We start from the raw sequence: 20,390 nt of genomic DNA on the forward strand, positions 1-20,390 counted from the left end.
TGCGGCCACCAATTAAGCGCAGGAACCTTAGTTTGGTTATTGAAAATATGATGAGGGAAAATTAATACAGTCCGAGATAGAAGGGTGTGACGGCCGATTGTGGACCAGTAATGCCGCTCCCGTGACGCTAGCCTGCGAAAACAGCCCCTATCTCTTCTTTTCTCGCGCTGGGGACGTTTCGCCAAGAGAGACGTATGTCGCTGAGGCGCAAACGTCCCCGCCTGGCGAAACGTCCCAACAAGCTGTGAATTAAGTGAGCCTGCTCGCAGGCTCCGTGGGCGTGTTTGTTTGGTCTTCACGCTCAGCTGGGAATCACGGTTGTTGACCGACGGTAATTCAGACGCCAAACTTCACACGAGCCGAACTTTTATAATGTATTTCACCGAAATGCGCATAATTTTTCACTTTTGGATTTAAAATTTAAAGGGCTGGAATATAGCCTCCCTAGAAGGCATTTTTAGTGGAGCTCGTATTTCGTCCCTCCTGTTTGTGGGGAGGGACGAAGTACGAGCTCCCCTAAAAACGCCAGCGAGGGAGGCTATCTGGAATAGAGATTGGCGTCTGAAGCAATTCATCCACCTAAATTAATTTGTTTCGGCCTAAATTATGGCTCATGTGAAGTTCGGCGCCTTCCCTTTCTCCCCCCCCCCCCCCCCCCCCCCCCCCTCAGAATCTCAACCGGGCCTAGAAGCACTGGCTTGAGGAGGTTTCCTCAAAGGTTACATCTCATAGGGCCACATTTCGAATTCTACTACGAAAAGCATCCCCTGCTTGGGAACAATTATCCAAAGGAGTTTTCTGATCCTATTTCCCTTTAACCCCGGACAAAACTGCTTTAAATTCATCACAATTGAAACTACGGTAAGTCTCGTAGAAACATTGCGATGCGTGAACAATCTGAACAAGAGTGAAGTTTCTTATTTCTATGTACGTCAAGAAAATTAGGTTATGAAATCTAAAGTTAATCGAATTAATTAATTACGTTCTCGCCAAGAATGGAATCTTTCGTGCATACTGAAGCCAAACTCTTTTACATGTACAAGCAATTCTAAACAACCTCACTTTGCCAAAGTCCGTTACCGTTTTTTTAATCAGTCGCACGGGAAATAAGACTCAGATGAAATCAAATATCTTGTGCTGAACCCGCCTTGTTGTATAAGGATCTATGAGAAATACACAGGATATTGAATAACGGTGAGCATTTTCTCACGGACTAGGACTTAAGATTAGATCATATCGTTGTGTCATCGAACAGTTCCTTTATGGTTTTGACGTCACAACACGAGTGACGTCAGAAGTTGTGAAATCAAATGGCACCGTGATAAGGTTGCTTTGTAACGGTATCAGGACTCTGTTTGCTGTATCCCTTCTTTTTTGAAAAAAAAACAAACAAACATTTCCATCATTCAAGACACGAAGTGCTTTAACTTGAATTTAATTTTTGCTTTTTCACTTTTTTTATCTCACAGAGTTCCACACACACTCAAAAATATTTTGATACGGTCGATACGCGGTTAAGAAATTAAAAACCATGTCAAAGCACCATTAAAAGCTAAATCAACATCAGAAACCATTACGGGAGTCATTTTTTTCCGTAAACAATTTGAAGATGGATTTCTCACAAACCTAAATATGTGGTTCTGTTGATTTAACCAAAGAATAATAATATACTGAATAGTTTAAAAACGCATTGCCTCGGCTTTTTGTATCATCCCTGGTTACGATTGTGACCTTTAATACGCCTAGTTCAACATATCAGGGAGGTAACTTCCCTGGTTTCGCAATTCTTGACCAATATTATGTCTGTTAGTTCGAGAAATTTATTTTAAAATACCCCGCATTTCTACAATAACTTCACACACATCCGGCAACATCCGGCATAACTGATTCCCCTCAGGGGTACTGACGGGAAGTAAAGACTTGGAGCATTCTGGGAAATAGGTTTATAGTTGAGGAGCCCGAGAGAAATATCAGATTTTCCTGGTAAAGTTGGATGTGAGAACGGTCGAAGAAGACCTATTTTAATCCTCCACAACTTCCTATCCTCGTTTCTCTTTCCTCCTCAGCCTTTGTTGATATAAGTTTATACGGCAGGGTGTGACAACTGAGATTTTCGTCAGAGTCTACGAGCTGATGACCTTTTAGGTCAACTGGACTGACTGGAGAGTTCGCCAATTTAAAAGATCGTCGTCGAGCTAAGACCCAGCACCTAATCGTGCTACTTGTGTGTTTTTGACGAAGAAACTGCTTTCTTCTTTGGCCAATTTGCTCTTGAAGAATTCGTTCTCAAGGTGAGCTTTATTCGTGGTGTTTACTTGAAATCAATCTGTTCAATGCAATGAACGGCATAAAATTTGAATTCGAAGATAGACGACATGACGATCAAATGATTTCGGTATAAAGTTGACTTTAATTTCGTCGATACTTTTGAGCGGGATTTCAGGATATGACTAGACTATCCATAGAGAGAAACAAACAGTGAAGGAATGGAAAGCGAGTGAAACCGCTCTCGTTCTTCGCTTTGCAAATAAAATTAGAATTTTTAAAAAGACTTTCACATGCTTTAGCTTATCTTACGTAAGCTAAAAAATCCAAAGTTTCTTGTCCTTTCTTCATTCGATTGCTCAAGAAAGGACAAGGTTGCATGTTTGAATGAAATAACCAGTGCATTTTGCTCAGTGATTTACCTACGTATACCATTACTATCATCTATAGTTCCAATATAAACATTGTGTGCGTGCAAACTTCTGTAGCACTTTGCTAATGGTTAACGATATTGATTCGACATCAACCCTTTTATATATTTGGATTTCTATGCTACATGTGCACGTAATGAACAGGTTCCGTTTCAGTTATGGTTAAATTTAGGCATGTACACGTTGTAGCTGTCGTGTAAGATAGTTGGGGCGAGGACATCAGTTAAATTTTATGGTTGATCGCTAACAAGGAAAAACGGGAGACCGTTGTAAAGGTATGCTGGCTAGTCGCCGTAGATCGAGAAAAGATTGAATAGTAAGCCTATAGCATTTAATAATTTCGGAGCAAAATCTCTCATTATCCCATTGCGATCTCAGGCAAATTCTGCGATTGTTATTTTAGCGCATTTGATACTTCCTTGAAAACCTTGTCAGGAATAATTAATTCTCGACCGACTAAATTAGTAGTGTTTTTCTTTCTAATCATCTTTCTGAAAATAAAATTTTAATGTTGATTTTTTGTATTTGTGCCAATTTTATTTTGAAGACAAAGTCAAGGCTTATTCCATTATATTTATGTCTTTAGTAGTTTTGCAGAGTTTTTGTCATAATGTCAAATTGATACTTATCAACTGCCATTTTCAAAGCCCAGAGAAACATATTAATGATAAGGTGAAATAGAGTCAAAACTACAGCTCAAATTATCATAGGAAAACAAGTGGAGAAATGTTATGTAGTCAACGTTTTAGTCTGTGGATGAAATCCTATGGTGTGACCATTCGAATGAAAGCTTTCACATAGGGTACATGTACCAACTTTTACAGTTTTTACAAACATGCTTTATTGAAACGTCAATAGTAGGTAGCCAAGGACTGATGTGGACCTTGACAGTGCTGTGTAAACAGGTTCCAGCTTTTAGATCTGTATTCGCCATTTTTCAGCACAAGAGAGGAGTTTAGTCACGTTATCCATGATACAGTATCTATTTTATATTGTAACACACAACAACTTCCTCAAGGTGTCATCACTCAAAGGCCTTTCTCAACTGGTCCTCTAGGGAGTTATTCAAACCCTTAGGACTTGAAGAAGGTGATGCACATTCACAGACGTTTTTTTTTTGTTATTGGGCTCTGAATCCTTGAGAGTGAGAGACTTTTGAGGTCAGACATACTCAGTATTTAATTACGTCAAGTCAGCCTTGAAGTCTTTGTGAAAAAAGAAAGACTCAATGCTCTGTATAGGAATGAGGTCTACCTCACCGTCTGTCTTAAAGAGGTCACTGGAATCATTATTATTATTTTCAAGATTCTTTACAGTTGAATGTAGGATTGTAAATGATCACTTTATTATAGCCTATTGAATAGTTCCAGAAAATATGCCTCCCCCCCTCCCCGCTGCCCCCCTCTGAGGGAATATGATTTTCTAGAACTACACATTATTGGTTTTAAGCTGGTGTCATTCATTATTAGAGTAATCATGGCTGTATTTTCACAATACAATACTGCTGGCAAAATTTTGTGCCCTTTGCCCTAAAACAAACAGGTAAAACACAGATTATTGAATATAGCATGAATTTTGTTGTAACTGAGTTAATTTGGTAACAGATTCTTTTTCTAAGTGAAGAGTAAACCACACATGGTTTCTTGTTAATTACATGGGGTGGAATAACCATATTGATCTAGGTGACAAAAATATAACAACTTTCCTTTAAATAACTAAGCAAGGTTTAATTTGTAACACACAATCTCTTTCTAGAAAGAGCTGATTATAAATATAGCTCATTTTTTGTGTACTTGAATTAATTATATTGGGTTTCTGTCTTTGTGAACAGATTTTCCTCTATAACGTATGCTTTTAGTGTTACATTCAGCAGAAAATTGAGTCACTGTCATTTTTTTCTTCAGACCATGATGGCATCGGAGGCATTAGAGCTTTCCTCAGCAGGTAGGGATATCCCAGGGCATCCAGATTATAGGCGACTTCATTCAGAGGAAAACACGGCGGCCACAAAAAGGCCTGGAATAAAGAAATCTATATCATGGGGAAACCGATCAGATGCGATGAGAACGTTGTCTTTTCAACGTAAGTTTATCTTGTGGTGAATGTTAGAGAAACACAGCACAATTCCTTTGTAAATTAAAAATGTTGTGTTATGGACTAACATCAATAAATTGTAGTTAACTTATTAGTGTCATCAGACTTCCCTAATTCAAATTCTGTTCACTCCTTAAAACCTCAATAGATGTTAATATTATTGCTTGATGGTACATGTACTGTAATATGAAGTTGGCCTTAAAATCAGTTACCTCTTATAAGCCAGAGTTTTCTCTGGCACAATACCATTATTTTTTTTCCTTAGCTTATTTAATTGAGTCTCAGTAATAATTTATATTCCATAGTAATTACTCATCCCTTTGTTCCTGACCTAAGCACCAACACAACTCACAATACAATTAGTCAGTCTGGTGACAAAATGTAAGAAAGATTTTTATATTAGAATGATTTTATCATATTACCAAGACTAGTGTTTGTCTAATGCTGCATGTTACCAGCTAGAGTTACTTGTACCTTGGGTACAATTTTGGGTAGCAGTGAATAGAATGAACAGTCAACTTTCATGATTGCTGGCATCCTCAGTAATACTCCAGGCACATACGTAATAAGGGGAACTACATGTGGGAGAACAACTTTCCCAGAAAACATTTGTATTCAAGGAATGACATTTAACAACAATCTTGATTGACCTGCATTAGAAGAAAGATAAATCCAAACAAGAAGACGAAAATGAAAGTCAGTAAAGTATGACATTTTGTCTGAATGTTGAAAGATACTGCTCGGTGCCGGCCAAACGCTGAAATTGTACTTTTGGGACCAAAAAAGCATCTGTGTGTCTGTAATGGCGAGACTCTGTGATAATGGAAGTTTGTTTTACGGTGAAACATTTATAAGTTTTACACAACTAGTTTCAGTTATAGCGAGCTGTCTGCAAGGCAAGACTTGCCTGTAATTTAAGATACATTGACAGCAGATCCAGGGCTCAAGAAAAGTTCCTTCCAGTAGTGCTAGTAGTGAACAACATCAATCTTCTCCTAATGATCTCCAGAGATTGTCAAGAGCAAAGTCTAGACGAATTCATAAAATGATCACAAAGAGAAAAATTCTTGATCTGTTATCAAATTCTTCCAACTAGTTCTAATAGGAAATGTATAGAGATCAGTCAGGAGAATTTGTATGTTGATATTGGGACTTAAAGGGTGAACTAAGCCAGCAAGAAGTGGCCCTGGACAACCAAAGGACAATCTTGAATCCAATTTTTTTCGAGCCCTGAGACCAGCCAATATCGTAGTTGAAATTTGCTCCCATCTGCTGAAATCCTGCACAAATTGAACACCAAAGACTATAGGCGAATCTTTGCTGATTTCATTGGTTATATTTTTGGTCATTAGCATACAAACCCTTAGAGGGCCTCACCGTATGCACAAAATAAATGCAAAAGTTGAAAGAGTTGGTTTATTTGAGCAATTTGTGCAATTTTCAGCTCTTTGCAAGCAGAAACAAAGGAAATAGCAGCCACCAAATTCTGCGAAGTTGCTGGGTGGCAAGAGCATCAATGAGCCCATACATTCTTTGTAAAGTTTTGACTTTTTCAAAGACAAAATAATTTATCTGAAAATATTCCGTATTCCGAGGGTCAAATTTTCACAGATAACAGAAATTGTTATGCTCTTTAAATATTCAGAGAGTTTATTTTAATAGCTTGATCAGAGTGAAAGGTATATGCTACTGAAGAGAGAGAGAAAGGTATATGCTACTGAAGCAAAAATGTAAACAAAGATTCGCCTATTCCTCTGAAGTGAAGACTTATATAGTATTTACGGAAGTACATGTGTTAAAATTCAACATTACAGCAACATTACAGCTTTGTGCTTTGTTCAACTTAAATCTTCTCCTTACTGGTTGGCCATATGTCCTACTATAGAAGAATTATTTCCAGCCGTGATCTGGTGTAAATGTTAATACTTGTAGTTGTATATCATTGTAGTAGAACTTCTATGTCTGTTTTTTTTTTTGTGTAGCATTGACAGTCGCCGTTTTCTTAGTGGAGAAGTCAGGTCGTCTGCTTAATCTTGAAGAAGGAAGAAATACCATAGCTGGAACAATAAACACAATCATGGCAGAGAATCTCTCGCTTCCTCCTGTCGCTTCACAAGTGTTCTGTGTCTGGCTTATTTCTCCTCTGCTGCGTAAGTAGGGAAACTTGTATATTTCTAAAAACAGTTCATGTTATAATTCAGTTGAGGTCTTCATCTCTCTGTTCCCCTCTGAAGTAAAGAACTTTCCACTCTGTTAATGCAGTTTCTTTGAGCGCATGCATGCATACTTGAAAAGTTGCGGCTGCAGAGCAATCTGTTACCTTTGTAGCTTTCAGAGCACATTTACTTTTCCTCATTTACGTTTCTTATAAATACATGTACATGAAAAAAATTGCCAACTTTGCACCGTATTTTCCCATTTCAGAGATGTAATTAATGTCAATCTGTGTTATATATTGCACTCAGTTCTCGTACTGACTTCTTTTACATACTGTTCAATGTCAGTGGTTTTTATTATAAGTATTATCTCTTTCCCCTTTTTTAGAGCTACAGTTAAAAGATCACCACCGCCCATTCAGATTACGGAAAGTATGGGCAGAATTACTGAAAAAGTTTACCGTTGTTACTGATGAAGTTGCTGAAAAAGGTAAACTACCTTTAAAATGTCCAAGTTGTACATTTATCATAAGGATTACACTATATTTTGTTGTCATAAAAATCTTTTTTTTTTGTTTTTTCAGTGATGACTAATGTAAATATTTTTGACAGTTCACTTAGATAAATATTTATTTAATGGTATGCCATTGAGGCAAGGAAGCAAATTAAACTGATGTACAATATTAATTTCCCCCTCTTTAAAAAATCCTCAATATACTGGATATGATACACTATTAAACTGGTAAATCTAATTTATCCCTTAATTTCAATCCACCCTTAAGGATGAGAATTGATTCCAAAACACAACATCAAGTGCCAAGAGAAATATTTAATATATTATTGTTATTTTTGTTTTTGTTAATCGTGCAGATGAACCAATTCTATGCTATCAGAGAAATTCATTTTTCCCACTTTCAGAGGAAAAGAGAGTAAGTAACAATTATTTTATTTTTATCATAGTGAACTGTGTGGAATTTTAAAGTACTTTAAAATGTTAACCTATTTTTTGACATTCTGTTTCTATTTTTACACAGATAAAGGATGATAGAATTATCAAGAGGCTCTTTGAAGAGGTGAGTAACCTACCACCATAGAAATTGTGTAGAACAAAATCTTATCCTTAAATTGATGGGTTTAATATATAATAAATTTCAAGCAAGGAATGGAATAGTTACTAAAGCTGCTTCATAGTCCCTTGTGTTCCTGGTAATGTAATATTTTGAACAGTTTGGGAATAGTCCTTCTCAAATTGCTTCATCTGCCGAAACTAGAAGCCTGCATGACTTTTACTAACATTTATTGTTGCAAGTTGGTACTAGAAGTACTGGATTTAAGCAAAATGGGTTCTTTCAGTGCTAAAATGCTATCATGAAGTAATAATGAATTATTTCTAGATCCCTGTCAATATTCAATGACGTTTCTGTTATTTCTCAAGTTGTTCAACATTTTTTGTGTTTTGTGTTTGCCTTATAGGCCAAATATAACATCCTGAGTGGCAATTACCCAATAACTGAGGAGGATGCTCTTATTCTCGGAGGAATTCTTGCCTATATTGAAAATGGACCATTTGATCCTAAAGAACACACTCCTGGTGTTTTCAAGTAAGTCTAAATGAAATTTAACGCCATAAGCAACAAGGAGCACGGTCACTTGTTGTCGGTCAGTGGTCAGTGTAGCGGCTAAAGCGCTGTCAGCTTTGTTTGCATCATGACTTGGTGTGCCTACTACAGGGTTTCTTGGCAGCCTCTCTCTTCGTTTAGCCTTTGGATCATTCTTTTAGCCCCATCCTCCCCCCCTCCCTTTTTTTCCAGTGATAAGTCATTGTGACAGGTGTCTGGTTCGACTGGCGTGGTAACTCATGACTGGAAAGGGGCAGGTTTACCAGCCATGGGGGCATAACTCAATCTATAAGCTGGCTTTGCCAAATTAAAGTGGAAGCCCCTGGACATGCCAGGCACCCACCTCCACAAAGCAACGCAAATGTTAATGTTTAATTTAGTTCACTGTTTTCTTAATACTTTGATGACTGTGAAGTCCATGAAGAAGGAGGGTGAAGTGTCTACACAGAAATACTCTCTTGTCATTTACTTTGAGCCTGAAGTCACTTTGAATTATACTGCTTAGGAGACATGCAGCTGTACTTTTGTTCAGTAATAATTCTTTGCTGACATTAACTTTCAAAGTGTGCAATGAGTTCTGATGAACAAAGTTGGCTCAACTTCTGTGTAATGATCACTTAAACATAACTTTTCCATTTTAGAAACAAGTTAACAGATTATCTACCAGGATGGCTTTGCAAATCAAGCTGGTCTATCCGTGGTAAATACCCTCGATTGTCTCTGGAAAACAAGCTTTTGCAGCAGTACACAGATGTTTCTGAGAAAGCATCGGATGTTAAAGCTTGCTACAAAATGTTTCTGGCATACTGCTGGGATTTTCCATTCTATGGGTATGTTGCAGTGATTTTATACAAATAGTTATGGTGAGTCCTGGGACTCATCTTGTGAAAAATCATGAGTTTCAGTCTAGACCCATTGAGTCCCAATTCAAAAACACGAGTCCCTGGGTCTTTATGTAACCACACAGTTAATCTAAAGACAAACTCCAAAACTCTGTATTACAGTTTAGTGAAATAAAAATATACTCCTTAATTGTCAAGCACAACAAAGACTAAAAGGAATATGCACCATAAAACAACAGTCACAGAACGGCCACAGAAATCACACAAACAGGATATTCCACAAAAACATCTTCAGTTCGATCAACTGATTTTTGCGTCCCACGGGATGCATATGCGTGAGGGATGCAGGACACAGAGGTAACAAAATCGCAGATGTTGCAGCCTGTTTAGTGCTAAGAGTGATCAACATCCAATGTCTCCCTGGGGGCTATTAAGGGTTTCCTGGATGACAATTATTTTTGCAGATCTCCTTCTTTTCTCATTGCTTAACTTATTTTTTGTTTCAACAGGAGCGTCTTTTTCCGAGGTCAGATTGAACGTCCTTCTACTTCTCTGTTCTCTAACATTTGGGGAAGTTCAGATTTGCCAGTAAGAGTTGCCATTAACAGGGAACGTCTTCATGTAATCGATGACAACAAAAATGTATGTGGTGACTCTGATACATTATTTCTTTGATAATCTAAGGCCCAGTTCCAATACCATACCTCACATGAGCTGAGTCAAATTCAATGAATTAAGTTCATGTGAAGTACAGTGCTGAGTCAATACGAAACAGCTAATTGTATTTGGCTAAGTTCAGCCATTCTTCTTGCCTTGCTCAGCCTGGAATAACAGTTGTGGACCGCCATTATTTATTCAGCTGCCAACCTTCACACAGGGTTGTCAAAAGTAGCCCTGGCCAAAATCACTGCATACTTGGTTAGTATTTGCCGGCTACTCTGCTTGGCATTTCTTTATGGATGGCATTTTTAAAATAAAATATCCCTGGACTTACTTTGACAACTCAGCCATCTACTTCAAACCTTTCTGACAACCCTGCTTCACATGAGACAAACCAAATGCATTAATTTTTATGCATATTTATTTAATTTTTTTTTATCGTGATAGTAAGCTTGGGGAGAACTTACACCTGTACATGTTTGTGCCCTGTGATAATGCGGTATTAAATTGTAAACTTTTCCTAACACATTCTGCTTTTGTCAAAGTTTAGTAAAGTAATTATTATTATTATACTAAATTAATTTTAACAAAAGCAGAATTTTTTATGTTTTTCTAAGACTCATTTTTTGGGGGGGATTACTAGGGTGATACCCATGAATGGCACTACTCATTTTTTGGCTACTTCTTTAAAAAATTGTCGGCAGCCCTTGACTTAGTTCCCAAGTTGTGCCATTTATTTATTTATGTTATTTTCTTTTATTCTATTGTTGCCTTAAAGGACATTCTTTTGAGCCTGGCATTTGATGAGCTGTCATGGGACTACACTCCTGCCCCAGCTATGGAGCCCGGCTGTTTGGATACTTTCTGGTTAGAGTTTGACATACCAGGCAATAATGGTCAGTCATTAGAGGTACAACGCCTGCAGGTCTTTTCAAAACAGGTGAGCCTAGCTCTCTTCAGTTTGAAATTTGAAGAACATGGGTATATTTTAAGAAGAAGAACGCTACATACTTTACAATGGATTTTAAGTTTACTTCATTGTTGCATTTTTTTTTAATTTCTAGGCTGAAATGATGGATGCCATGGTTCAGTCATGTGTTTTTTGTGATGACCCAGCAGGGTAAGTAAACCAGTCCTTTATGTCCTAAGAATGGCCAACATCAATTAAATTGATGTTGAACGATAGCGTTACTCATCTGATCCATGTCATTTGAGAGAAAAGTAATGCTTTAGGTCTTTTGAAGGGTTGCTATAATATGGCCTGTTGTCTTCAAGGAATGGCTGACCAAGTCGTTCAAACGACGTGATGTCTTCAACGAACGGGTGATCAAGTTGTTTGAATGGGTTGATGTTTCTAACAAACAAGTGACCAAGTCATTCCAACGGGTCGATGTTTCTAACGAATGGGTGACAAAGCCGTTTGAACGAGCCGATGTTTCTAGCGAACGTGTGACTAAGCCATTCCAACAGCTGACAAAACACTGGGAAGCTATTTGAAAACAGAATTCCCTTAGTATACATTTTCCCATGGAAGGTTGCATTTCCTCTTAAAACAATATCAATACATAATCAAAAGAAAGGTTTTGAGAATTAATGAAATCATCACCAAAGAAATTAAAAATGGTTTGATCTTTCACTACATTATTTTCTCTCAACTACTTCTTTAAGAAATGTATGGATATCAGTCTAGAGAATTATATTGTAGGTTTTGTTGGTTGAGGGGTAATGGGTTTACATAATTAGTTACTGTCATGATACATAGCCTTGATGTTGAAGTCAGCTAAATGTATTTCAAAATCCAGAGTGTTTAATACTTTATATTGTTTTATCTGAGGTTTCCCTTGTAACTAATCTTTTGTTTGCCCGTGCTGGTCATCACTTACAATCAATTTTCTTTTCTCTTCTTTTCTTGTTGTTTTATGGAAACAGGGATGGTCGCAGACAAGGTGAGTGTCAGTTTTGCTGTACATGTATACTGTGTGGTCTATGAATATAAATTGGCTTTTCTCCTGATCCTTAATTAAAATTTTCTTTTTCATTGTTTTTGGTCGTGTTAAATATAATGTATGATAATAGTTTACAAAGGAAAAGAAAATTTGAACTAAGGTTGAAATTGAACTGTAACTACAGTGTGCAAAGAAAGTGGTGTCCGATAGCCGGGCTGGTGGATTTTAATATTAGACCAGTGAATTCTGTTCTTAACTTGCCAGACGGGTGGGGCAAGTGAAATTTTGTAAGGAGTTATAATCACAAAAGAACTGTTACATTTGTATTAACCCTGCTCATCATCAGGCTCTAGTTAAAATGACTTTTGGGCTAGTACATGCTAACTGCAGTTTGCCCAAATGGGAAGCTGTAAAACTGACTTTCTTTGCACCCTGAACTAAATGTAATGATAATTGTGCAATTATTTTGTGTGAGCTACCAATCCAATCATGGCCCCCTTATCAAGGCTTATTCTCCTACACGAAGTTCGCTGTCATAATAATATTTGTCTTTGTTTTTATTGACATATTTGTAGTACAGTTACATGTCACAATTTCATTTATTACAAACAAATATTATTGACACTATCAACACTTAAATTTAATGCAATGCAAATCTTTTAGGCTAAGTTCATCTGAATGATAAGGAATACTTCTTTCTTGAACAGGTGGAATGAGTTGCAGAATGGAGCGCCTCAGTCTTTCCACTCTTGAAGGTTTGTGATTCAGTTGAGTTAGCTTTTGACTTACTTGGGTTGTTAATAACTGATCATTGATGATGATGATGATTAAAAAATTAAACTCGTAATTGTTACTTTTTTTTATAGGAGCCTTGAGCCGAAAGAAGAGGAACAACGCATCCTTCACCTTAAGCAACCCCTTCAGGAAGAGGCAAGGCTCAGATCAATGACAATGTCCACAACCTTACACGTGTCTGTTCAGAAAAACTGTTGTTAGCAATCAATGCCTTGGCAGTATATATAAAGAAGTTGTAAAATAGTTCTTCAAGAAGTAATTGCTGTTGATATTTTTTTTAAAATAGTTTTTTATTGTTGATATTTTATGAGGTCTTTTGTTTGGTAGAACCAGAGAGGGCTTGTATAATAGCATTTTAGAGAAAGAGGAAGAGTGTGAGATGCTAAAAAACGGAGTAGCAAGAACAGCACAGCAACACTGGTGTGTGACTTGTAGACTGCAGACATGCAGATGGACAGGTATGAGAAGACTCAAAATTTGGGGTGAGAAATAGTTTTCAGGTAGGTTCACAACATTGTTGACGTTCATCGTTCTTATTGACTTTGTTTTACCGTCAAGTCTGCATGTCTACAGTCTGCAACTGTTACACAGTGCAAGTTACTTTTACCTTTACTTGGCTTTGTCGATTGTGGAACAGGTGTGTCTTAGCTGTGTCAACAAATATTGTGCCAGTGTTGGCATACAGTTTTTTCATGTACTATTGATTTTAATAGTGGTCAGTGTGTCTACAGCATCAACCAATATAGTGCCAGTGTTGACATACAGTGGTACCATGTGCCCTTTTAGTCTTGTTAGTGTTCAATGTTGACAGTGTGTCTATAGTGTTGATCAATGTAGTGCCAGTGTTGGTATACAGTTTTTAGTCTTCCTAGTAGTGGTCAGGGTTGACAGTTTGTCTACAGCATTGACCAATGTAGTGCCAGTGTTGGCATACAGTTGCACTATGTGCTCTTTTAGTCTCAATAGTGGTCAATGGTGATGTTTCATATACTTTTGAGTTACAAAACTGGCAAATGTTTGCGTATTACATACCTATGGCCTGGTAGGACTCAACACTGGTCAGTGATTGGGTATCATTATTAGATAGTCTTTCAGTCTCAATAGCAGGGCTGTCATTAAGAGCCTGGGGCTGAGGATTTCCCCCAACCAATGATAAATTATGAATGTGGTCCCCAGCTTCTTTCGTTGGAAAATGGAAGAAAAATTGAACCAAAAGAAATCCCTAGCCGTTTGATTTCCCACCTACTTATTGTATTTACCCAGCAACTTGAAGTCTTGGTGACAACCCTGCAATAGTGGCCAGTGTTAACGATTTGTTCCCTTCAGCCCTCAATAATGACCAGTATTGGCATATCAAGTACCCCTCTAGTCCCAGTAGTGGCCAGAGTTAATCTGTTGTTCATTTCCTATTCATTTTCGTTCATTTCATTTCGCATTGTAACTACACAAACCAATCATTGTGGCATTAGTCGTTCCTACTCGCTCTTTTTTACTGATGAAATCCAAAAATTGTCAAAAACAAGAAAAAGTATCAATTTCAATGTTACTTTGATACTTTAACAACAAAAAGGTTGACTAGTACTCCTTTGTTTTGAACTTTACAAGTAACTTTACGTGCAAGTAAAACAGTGGGCAAATTCGAAATTATTGTTGGCACTGTTTCTCCGAGCAGTTTGGATTGGTCCAAAGAGTCTATAAAACAACACAAAGCAAAACTCGTTCATTTAACAGAAAAAAAAGAAGAAAAATTTCGCGCTTTATTTATCATTATTTTTTTACGTCTTAATATTTCCTCTTGAGTACAAAATTAAAAAAGTTGCTCAACAAGTTGTCGCAATATGGACCAGATATATCACCCCAAGTAAGGGATTCCAGAGTACATTAAATCCCACTGACTATTGGAATCCAAATTCAAGACTGGAATCCAGTACCTGGAATCCTGAATTTGCAGTGTGGAATCCAGAATCCAAGACTGGCTTGGATTCCCTTACATCGGGCAAAGATATGGCTAAATATCGCTGATTTCGTTTCCTACAGAGAACGGTCTATAGTTCTCTGTGGATTTATCTCATTCTCACTACTTGTCACTAGAAAATGCAAGGTCAAATACAGCTGTAAGTGATAGTCTTCCACGCAAGAGCCGTGAAGTACATTATTTAACCATTACTCACTAAGCAGTTTATTAACTCGCTTCTGTGGGTCGCTTCATTTACCTTCTTATTTTAAATTAAGTTCAGAATCTCCGATTATTTACTTCAAAAGTAAAGTAAAGGAACAAATATGTCATTAATATAGTTTATTTAAGTAATGAATCTTGCTTGTTATTCACTTGTTTTGGTTAAAATAAGATAGCCCTGAAAAGAATTAAGAACAAATGGTAGACAAAAGCCATGTGTACCAATAAAGCTTTTTAATCAAAATGGATGGACTTAACTGGCAATAAGAGATAGAAAAATACCTGTGTTGAAAAAGTGCTTCAAATCCCACAGAAAAATCCAATATGGGAACCACCCAACATTTTTACATTTAGAAACATTATTATTATCAGACCTTCTACTTTGTATTTCAATATCTGTCTGTATTGAGAAATCCCACAGGAGCTTATTTCTTGTCCCATTCCATTGCTCTTTGTGGTTCATGTTCATACCATTAATCAATACAACGAAACTTAATTTTGACCCAAAATGATGGGTTAACCCCTTTAGAAGAATCCAATATGGCCACCCCAAAATCAAACGTTTTATAAACGCTGGGCCTTTTTAGCAGTATAAAACATCATCAAACATCTTTGCTTACTTTATTTAAAAACAAAATCATTACAAAACAAAATTTTAACTTTGACCCAAATTCTTGGCTTAACCTTTTTGGAAAAATCTAGTAAGCCACCCCAAAATCAAATTTTTTATAAACGGTGTTTTCGGCCCTTTTAGAGGTGTGAAAAATCACATATCTATTTCCCTTTATTTATCTTAAGTTTTCACCAAAACCATGGGTTAACCCCTTTGGAAAAATCCCAATTTTTGGACTTTTTCAACTTCTTGCTTTTATAGCCTAAAAAGGCGTTTTATTCGTTCTAGAATATCGTAAAACACCTTTTCCTGGCCTGTAGCCATTTTTGGACCAAACCCATGGGTTAACCCTTTGGAAAAATCTCAATTTTTCCACTTTTTGAACATGTTGTTTTTATACCCTAAAAAGGCGTTTTTTCGTTCTAGAATATCCTATAAGACATTTTCCTGGCCTATATTGCTAAAAAAAACGTGGATAAAATGGCCATTTCTGCACCAAAAAAATGGGTGAAACCCCTTGAAAAAATCTCAATTTTTCGATTTTTTGAACGTCTTGTTTTATTAGCCTCGAAAGGCGTTTGTTCATTCTAGAATATCGCAAAACACAGTTTCCTAGCCTATATTGCCTAAAAAAGGATGGAAAAATGGCCATTTTTAGATCAAAACTATGGGTTAAACCCTTTGAAAAAATCTCAGATTTTCGACTTTTTAAACTTCTTGTTTTTTTGCCTAGGAAGGCGTTTTTTCGTTCTAGAATATCGTAAAACACATTTTCCTGGCCTATATTACGGGAAAAAAAAACATGGAAAAATGGCCATCTCTAAACCAAAACAATGGGTAAACCCCTTTGGAAAAATCTCAATTTTTAGACTTTTTCATCTTCTAGTTTTTAAAGCCAAGAAAGCCGTTTTTTCGTTCTAGAATATCGTACAACACATTTTCCTGGCCTATTTTGCCTAAAAAAAAAAAGGATACAAAAATGGCCATTTTTAGACCTAAACCATGGGTTAACCCCTTTGGAAAAATGTCAGTTTTTCGACTTTTTGGACTTGTTGTTTTTATAGCCTAGAAAGGCGTTTTATCGTTCTAGAATATCACAAAAGACATTTTCCTGGCCTATATTGCCTAAAAAAAAAACGTTGGAAAAATGGCCATTTTTGGACCAAAACCATGGGTTAACCCCTTTGGAAAAATGTCAATTTTTCGACTTTTTGGACTTCTTTTTTTTATAGCCTAGAAAAGACATTTTCCTGGCCTATATTGCCTTTAAAAAACAGTTGGAAAAATGGCCATCTTTGGACCAAAACCATGGGTTAATCCCTTTGGAAAAATGTCAATTTTTCGACTTTTTGGACTTGTTGTTTTTATAGCCTAGAAAGGCGTTTTATCGTTCTAGAATATCATAAAAGACACTTTCCTGGCCAATATTCCCTAAAAAAAAATATATTGGAAAAATGGCCATTTTTGGACCAAAACCATGGGTTAACCCTTTTGAAAAAATGTCAATTTTTCGACTTTTTGAACTTCTTGTTTTTATAGCCTAGAAAGGCGTTTTATCGTTCTAGAATATCATAAAAGACATTTTCCTGGGCTATATTGCCTAAAAAAAAAAAGCTGCACAAATGGCCATTTTTGGACCAAAACCATGGGTTAACCTCTTTGGAAAAATGTCAATTTTTCGACTTTTTGGACTTCTTGTTTTTATAGCCTAGAAAGGCGTTTTATCGTTCTAGAATATCATAAAAGACATTTTCCTGGCCTATATTGCCTAAGAAAAAAAAAGTTGGAAAAATGGCCATTTTTGGACCAAAACCATGGGTTAACCCCTTTGGAAAAAAGTCAATTTTTCGACTTTTTGGACTTCTTGTTTTTATAGCCTAGAAAGGCGTTTTATCGTTCTAGAATATCATAAAAGACTTTTTCCTGGCCTATATTGCCTAAAAAAAAAATTTGGAAAAATGGCCATTTTTGGACCAAAACTTTGGGTTAACCCCTTTGGAAAAATGTCAAGTTTTCGCCTTTGTAGACTTCTTGTTTTTATAGCCTAGAAAGGAGTTTTATCGTTCTAAAATATCATAAAAGACATTTGCCTGGCCTATATTGCCTAAAAAAAAAAATGTTGGAAAAATGGCCATTTTTGGACCAAAAACAGGGGTTAACCCTTTTGAAAAAATGAAAGTTTTTCGACTTTTTGGACTTCTTGTTTTTATAGCCTAGAAAGGCGTTTTATCGTTCTAGAATATCACAAAAGACATTTTCCAAGGCTTTCAAGTAGCCTAAAAAAAAAAGTTGGAAAAATGGCCATTTTTGGACAAAAACCATGGGTTAACCCGTTTGGAAAAGAGTCAATTTTTTGACTTTTTGGACCTCTAGTTTTTATAGCCTAGAAAGGCGTTTTATCGTTCTAGAATATCATAAAAGACATTTTCCTGGCCTATATTGCCTAAACAAAAAACAATTCGACAAATGGCCATTTTTTGACCAAAACCATGGGTTAACCTCTTTGAAGAAATGTCAATTTTTCGACTTTTTGGACTTGTTGTTTTCATAGCCTAGAAAGGCGTTTTATCGTTCTAGAATGTCATAAAAGACATTTTCCTGGGCTACATTGCCTAAAAAAAAAATGTTAGAAAAATGGCCATTTTTGGACCAAAACCATGGGTTAACCCCTTTGGAAAAATGTCAATTTTTTCGACTTTTTGGACTTCTTGTTTTTATAGCCTAGAAAGGCGTTTTATCGTTTTGCAATATCATAAGAGATATTTTGCTGGCCTATATTGCCTAAAAAAAAACTCGGACAAATGGTTATTTTTGGACCAAAACCATGGGTTAACCCGTTTGGAAAAATGTCAATTTTTCGACTTTTTGGACTCCTTGTTTTAATAGCCTAGAGAGGCGTTTTATCGTTCTAAAATATCATAAAAGACATTTTCCTGGCCTATATTGCCTAAACAAAAAACAATTCGACAAATGGCCATTTTTTGACCAAAACCATGGGTTAACCCCTTTGAAAAAATGTCAATTTTTCGACTTTTTGGACTTCTTGTTTTTATAGCCTAGAAAGGCGTTTTATCGTTCTAGAATATCCTAAAAGACATTTTCCTGGCCTATATAGCTTAAAAATAAAAACGTTGGAAAAATGACCATTTTTGGACCAAAAGCCTTAGTTAACCCCTTTATAAAAATGTCAATTTTTCGACTTTTTGGACTTCTTGTTTTTATAGCCTAGAAAATCGTTTTATCGTTCTAGAATATCCTAAAAGACATTTTCCTGGCCTATATAGCTTAAAAATAAAAACGTTGGAAAAATGACCATTTTTGGACCAAAACCATGGGTTAACCCCTTTAGAATAATGTTAATTTTTCGACGTTTTGGACTTTTTGTTTTTATAGCCTAGAAAGGCGCTTTATCGTTCTAGAATATCACAAAAGAGATTTTCTTGGCCTATAATGCCTAATAACGAAAGTTGGAAAAATGGCCGTTTTTGTACCAAAACCATGGGTTAACCCCTTTGGAAAAATGTCAATTTTCGAGTTTTTGGACCTCTTGTTTCTATAACCTAGAAAGGCGTTTTATCGTTCTACAGTATCATAAAATACATTTTCCTGCCCTATATTGCCTAAAAAAACAAGTTGGAAAAATAGCCATTTTTGGACCAAAACCATGGGTTAACCCCTTTGGAAAAATTTCAATTTTTCGACTTTTTGGACTTCTTGTTTTTATAGCCCAGAAAGGCGTTTTATCGTTCTACAATATCATAAAAGACATTTTCCTGTCCTATATTGCCTAAAAAAAAAATGTTCCAAAAAAGACCATTTTTTGACCGAAACCATGGGTTAACCCCTTTGGAAAAATGTCAATTTTTCTTGTTTTTGGACTTCTTGTTCTTATAGCCTAGAAAGGCGTTTTATCGTTCTAGAATATCATAAAAGACATTTTCCTGGCCTATATTGACTAAAACCAAAAGTTGGAGAAATGGCGATTTTTGGACCAAAATTATGGGTTAACCCCTTTAAAAAAATTTCAATTTTTCGTGTTTTTGGATTTCTTGTTTTTATAGGCTAGAAATGAGTTTTATCGTTCTAGAATATCATAAAAGACATTTTCCTGGCCTATATTGCCTAAAAAAAAAAAGTTGGAAAAATAGCCATTTTTGGACCAAAACCATGGCTTAACCCCTTTGGAAAAATGTCATTTTTTCGTGTTTTAGGACTTCTTTTTTTAATAGCCTACAAAGGCGTTTTATCGTTCTAGAATATCATAAAAGACATTTTTCTGGCCTATATTGCCTAAAAATAAAAAAAGTTGGAAAAATGGCCATTTTTGGACCAAAACCATGAGTTAACCCCTTTGGAAAAACGTCAATTTTTCGACTTTTTGGACGTCTTGTTTTTATAGCCTAGAAAGGCGTTTTATCGTTCTAAAATATCATAAAAGAGATTTTTCTGGCCTATTTTGCCCAAAAGAAAAAGTTGGAAAAATGGCCATTTTTGGACCAAACCCATGGGTTTACCCCTTTGGAAAAATGTCAATTTTTCGATTTTTTGGACTTCTTGTTTTTATAGGCTAGAAAAGCGTTTTATCGTTCTAGAATATCATAAAAGACATTTTCCTGGCCTGTATTGCCTTAAAAAAAAAAAGTTGGACAAATGGCTATTTTTGGACCAAAACCATGAGTTAACCCCCTTAGAAAAATGTCAATTTTTCGACTTTTTGGACTTCTTGTTTTTATAGCCTAGAAAGGCGTTTTATCGTTCTAGAATATCATAAAAGACATTTTCCTGCCTTATAT

At 36.2% G+C, this 20,390-nt stretch overlaps 1 protein-coding gene across 1 annotated transcript; it reads left to right on the top strand.

The window, feature by feature from the left end:
• Nucleotides 1-1,955: 1,955 nt before the first annotated feature.
• On the top strand, nt 1,956-15,228 carry LOC140942724 (putative FERM domain-containing protein FRMD8P1). Its single transcript, XM_073391701.1, has 14 exons — nt 1,956-2,291; nt 4,601-4,778; nt 6,773-6,940; nt 7,335-7,436; nt 7,817-7,875; nt 7,981-8,019; nt 8,420-8,547; nt 9,207-9,395; nt 9,917-10,049; nt 10,846-11,007; nt 11,132-11,187; nt 11,997-12,013; nt 12,721-12,768; nt 12,880-15,228. The coding sequence occupies exons 2-14, from the start codon at nt 4,604-4,606 to the stop codon at nt 12,960-12,962; spliced, it is 1,359 nt and encodes a 452-aa protein (XP_073247802.1). The 5' UTR covers nt 1,956-2,291; nt 4,601-4,603; the 3' UTR covers nt 12,963-15,228.
• The last annotated feature ends 5,162 nt before the right edge of the window (nt 15,229-20,390 follow it).

This window comes from Porites lutea, chromosome 7 (genome assembly GCF_958299795.1).
Source record: "Porites lutea chromosome 7, jaPorLute2.1, whole genome shotgun sequence".
Lineage (NCBI taxonomy): Eukaryota > Metazoa > Cnidaria > Anthozoa > Scleractinia > Poritidae > Porites > Porites lutea.

What these genes read in the sequence shown, in the direction of transcription:
- LOC140942724 (XM_073391701.1), top strand. Translation starts at nt 4,604, where the DNA reads ATGATGGCATCGGAGGCATTAGAGCTTTCCTCAGCAGGTAGGGATATC. An exon ending in GCTTATTTCTCCTCTGCTGC is followed by an intron (nt 6,941 to 7,334) that starts GTAAGTAGGGAA and finishes CCCCTTTTTTAG; the next exon opens with AGCTACAGTTAAAAGATCAC. An exon ending in CAGTCTTTCCACTCTTGAAG is followed by an intron (nt 12,769 to 12,879) that starts GTTTGTGATTCA and finishes TTTTTTTTATAG; the next exon opens with GAGCCTTGAGCCGAAAGAAG.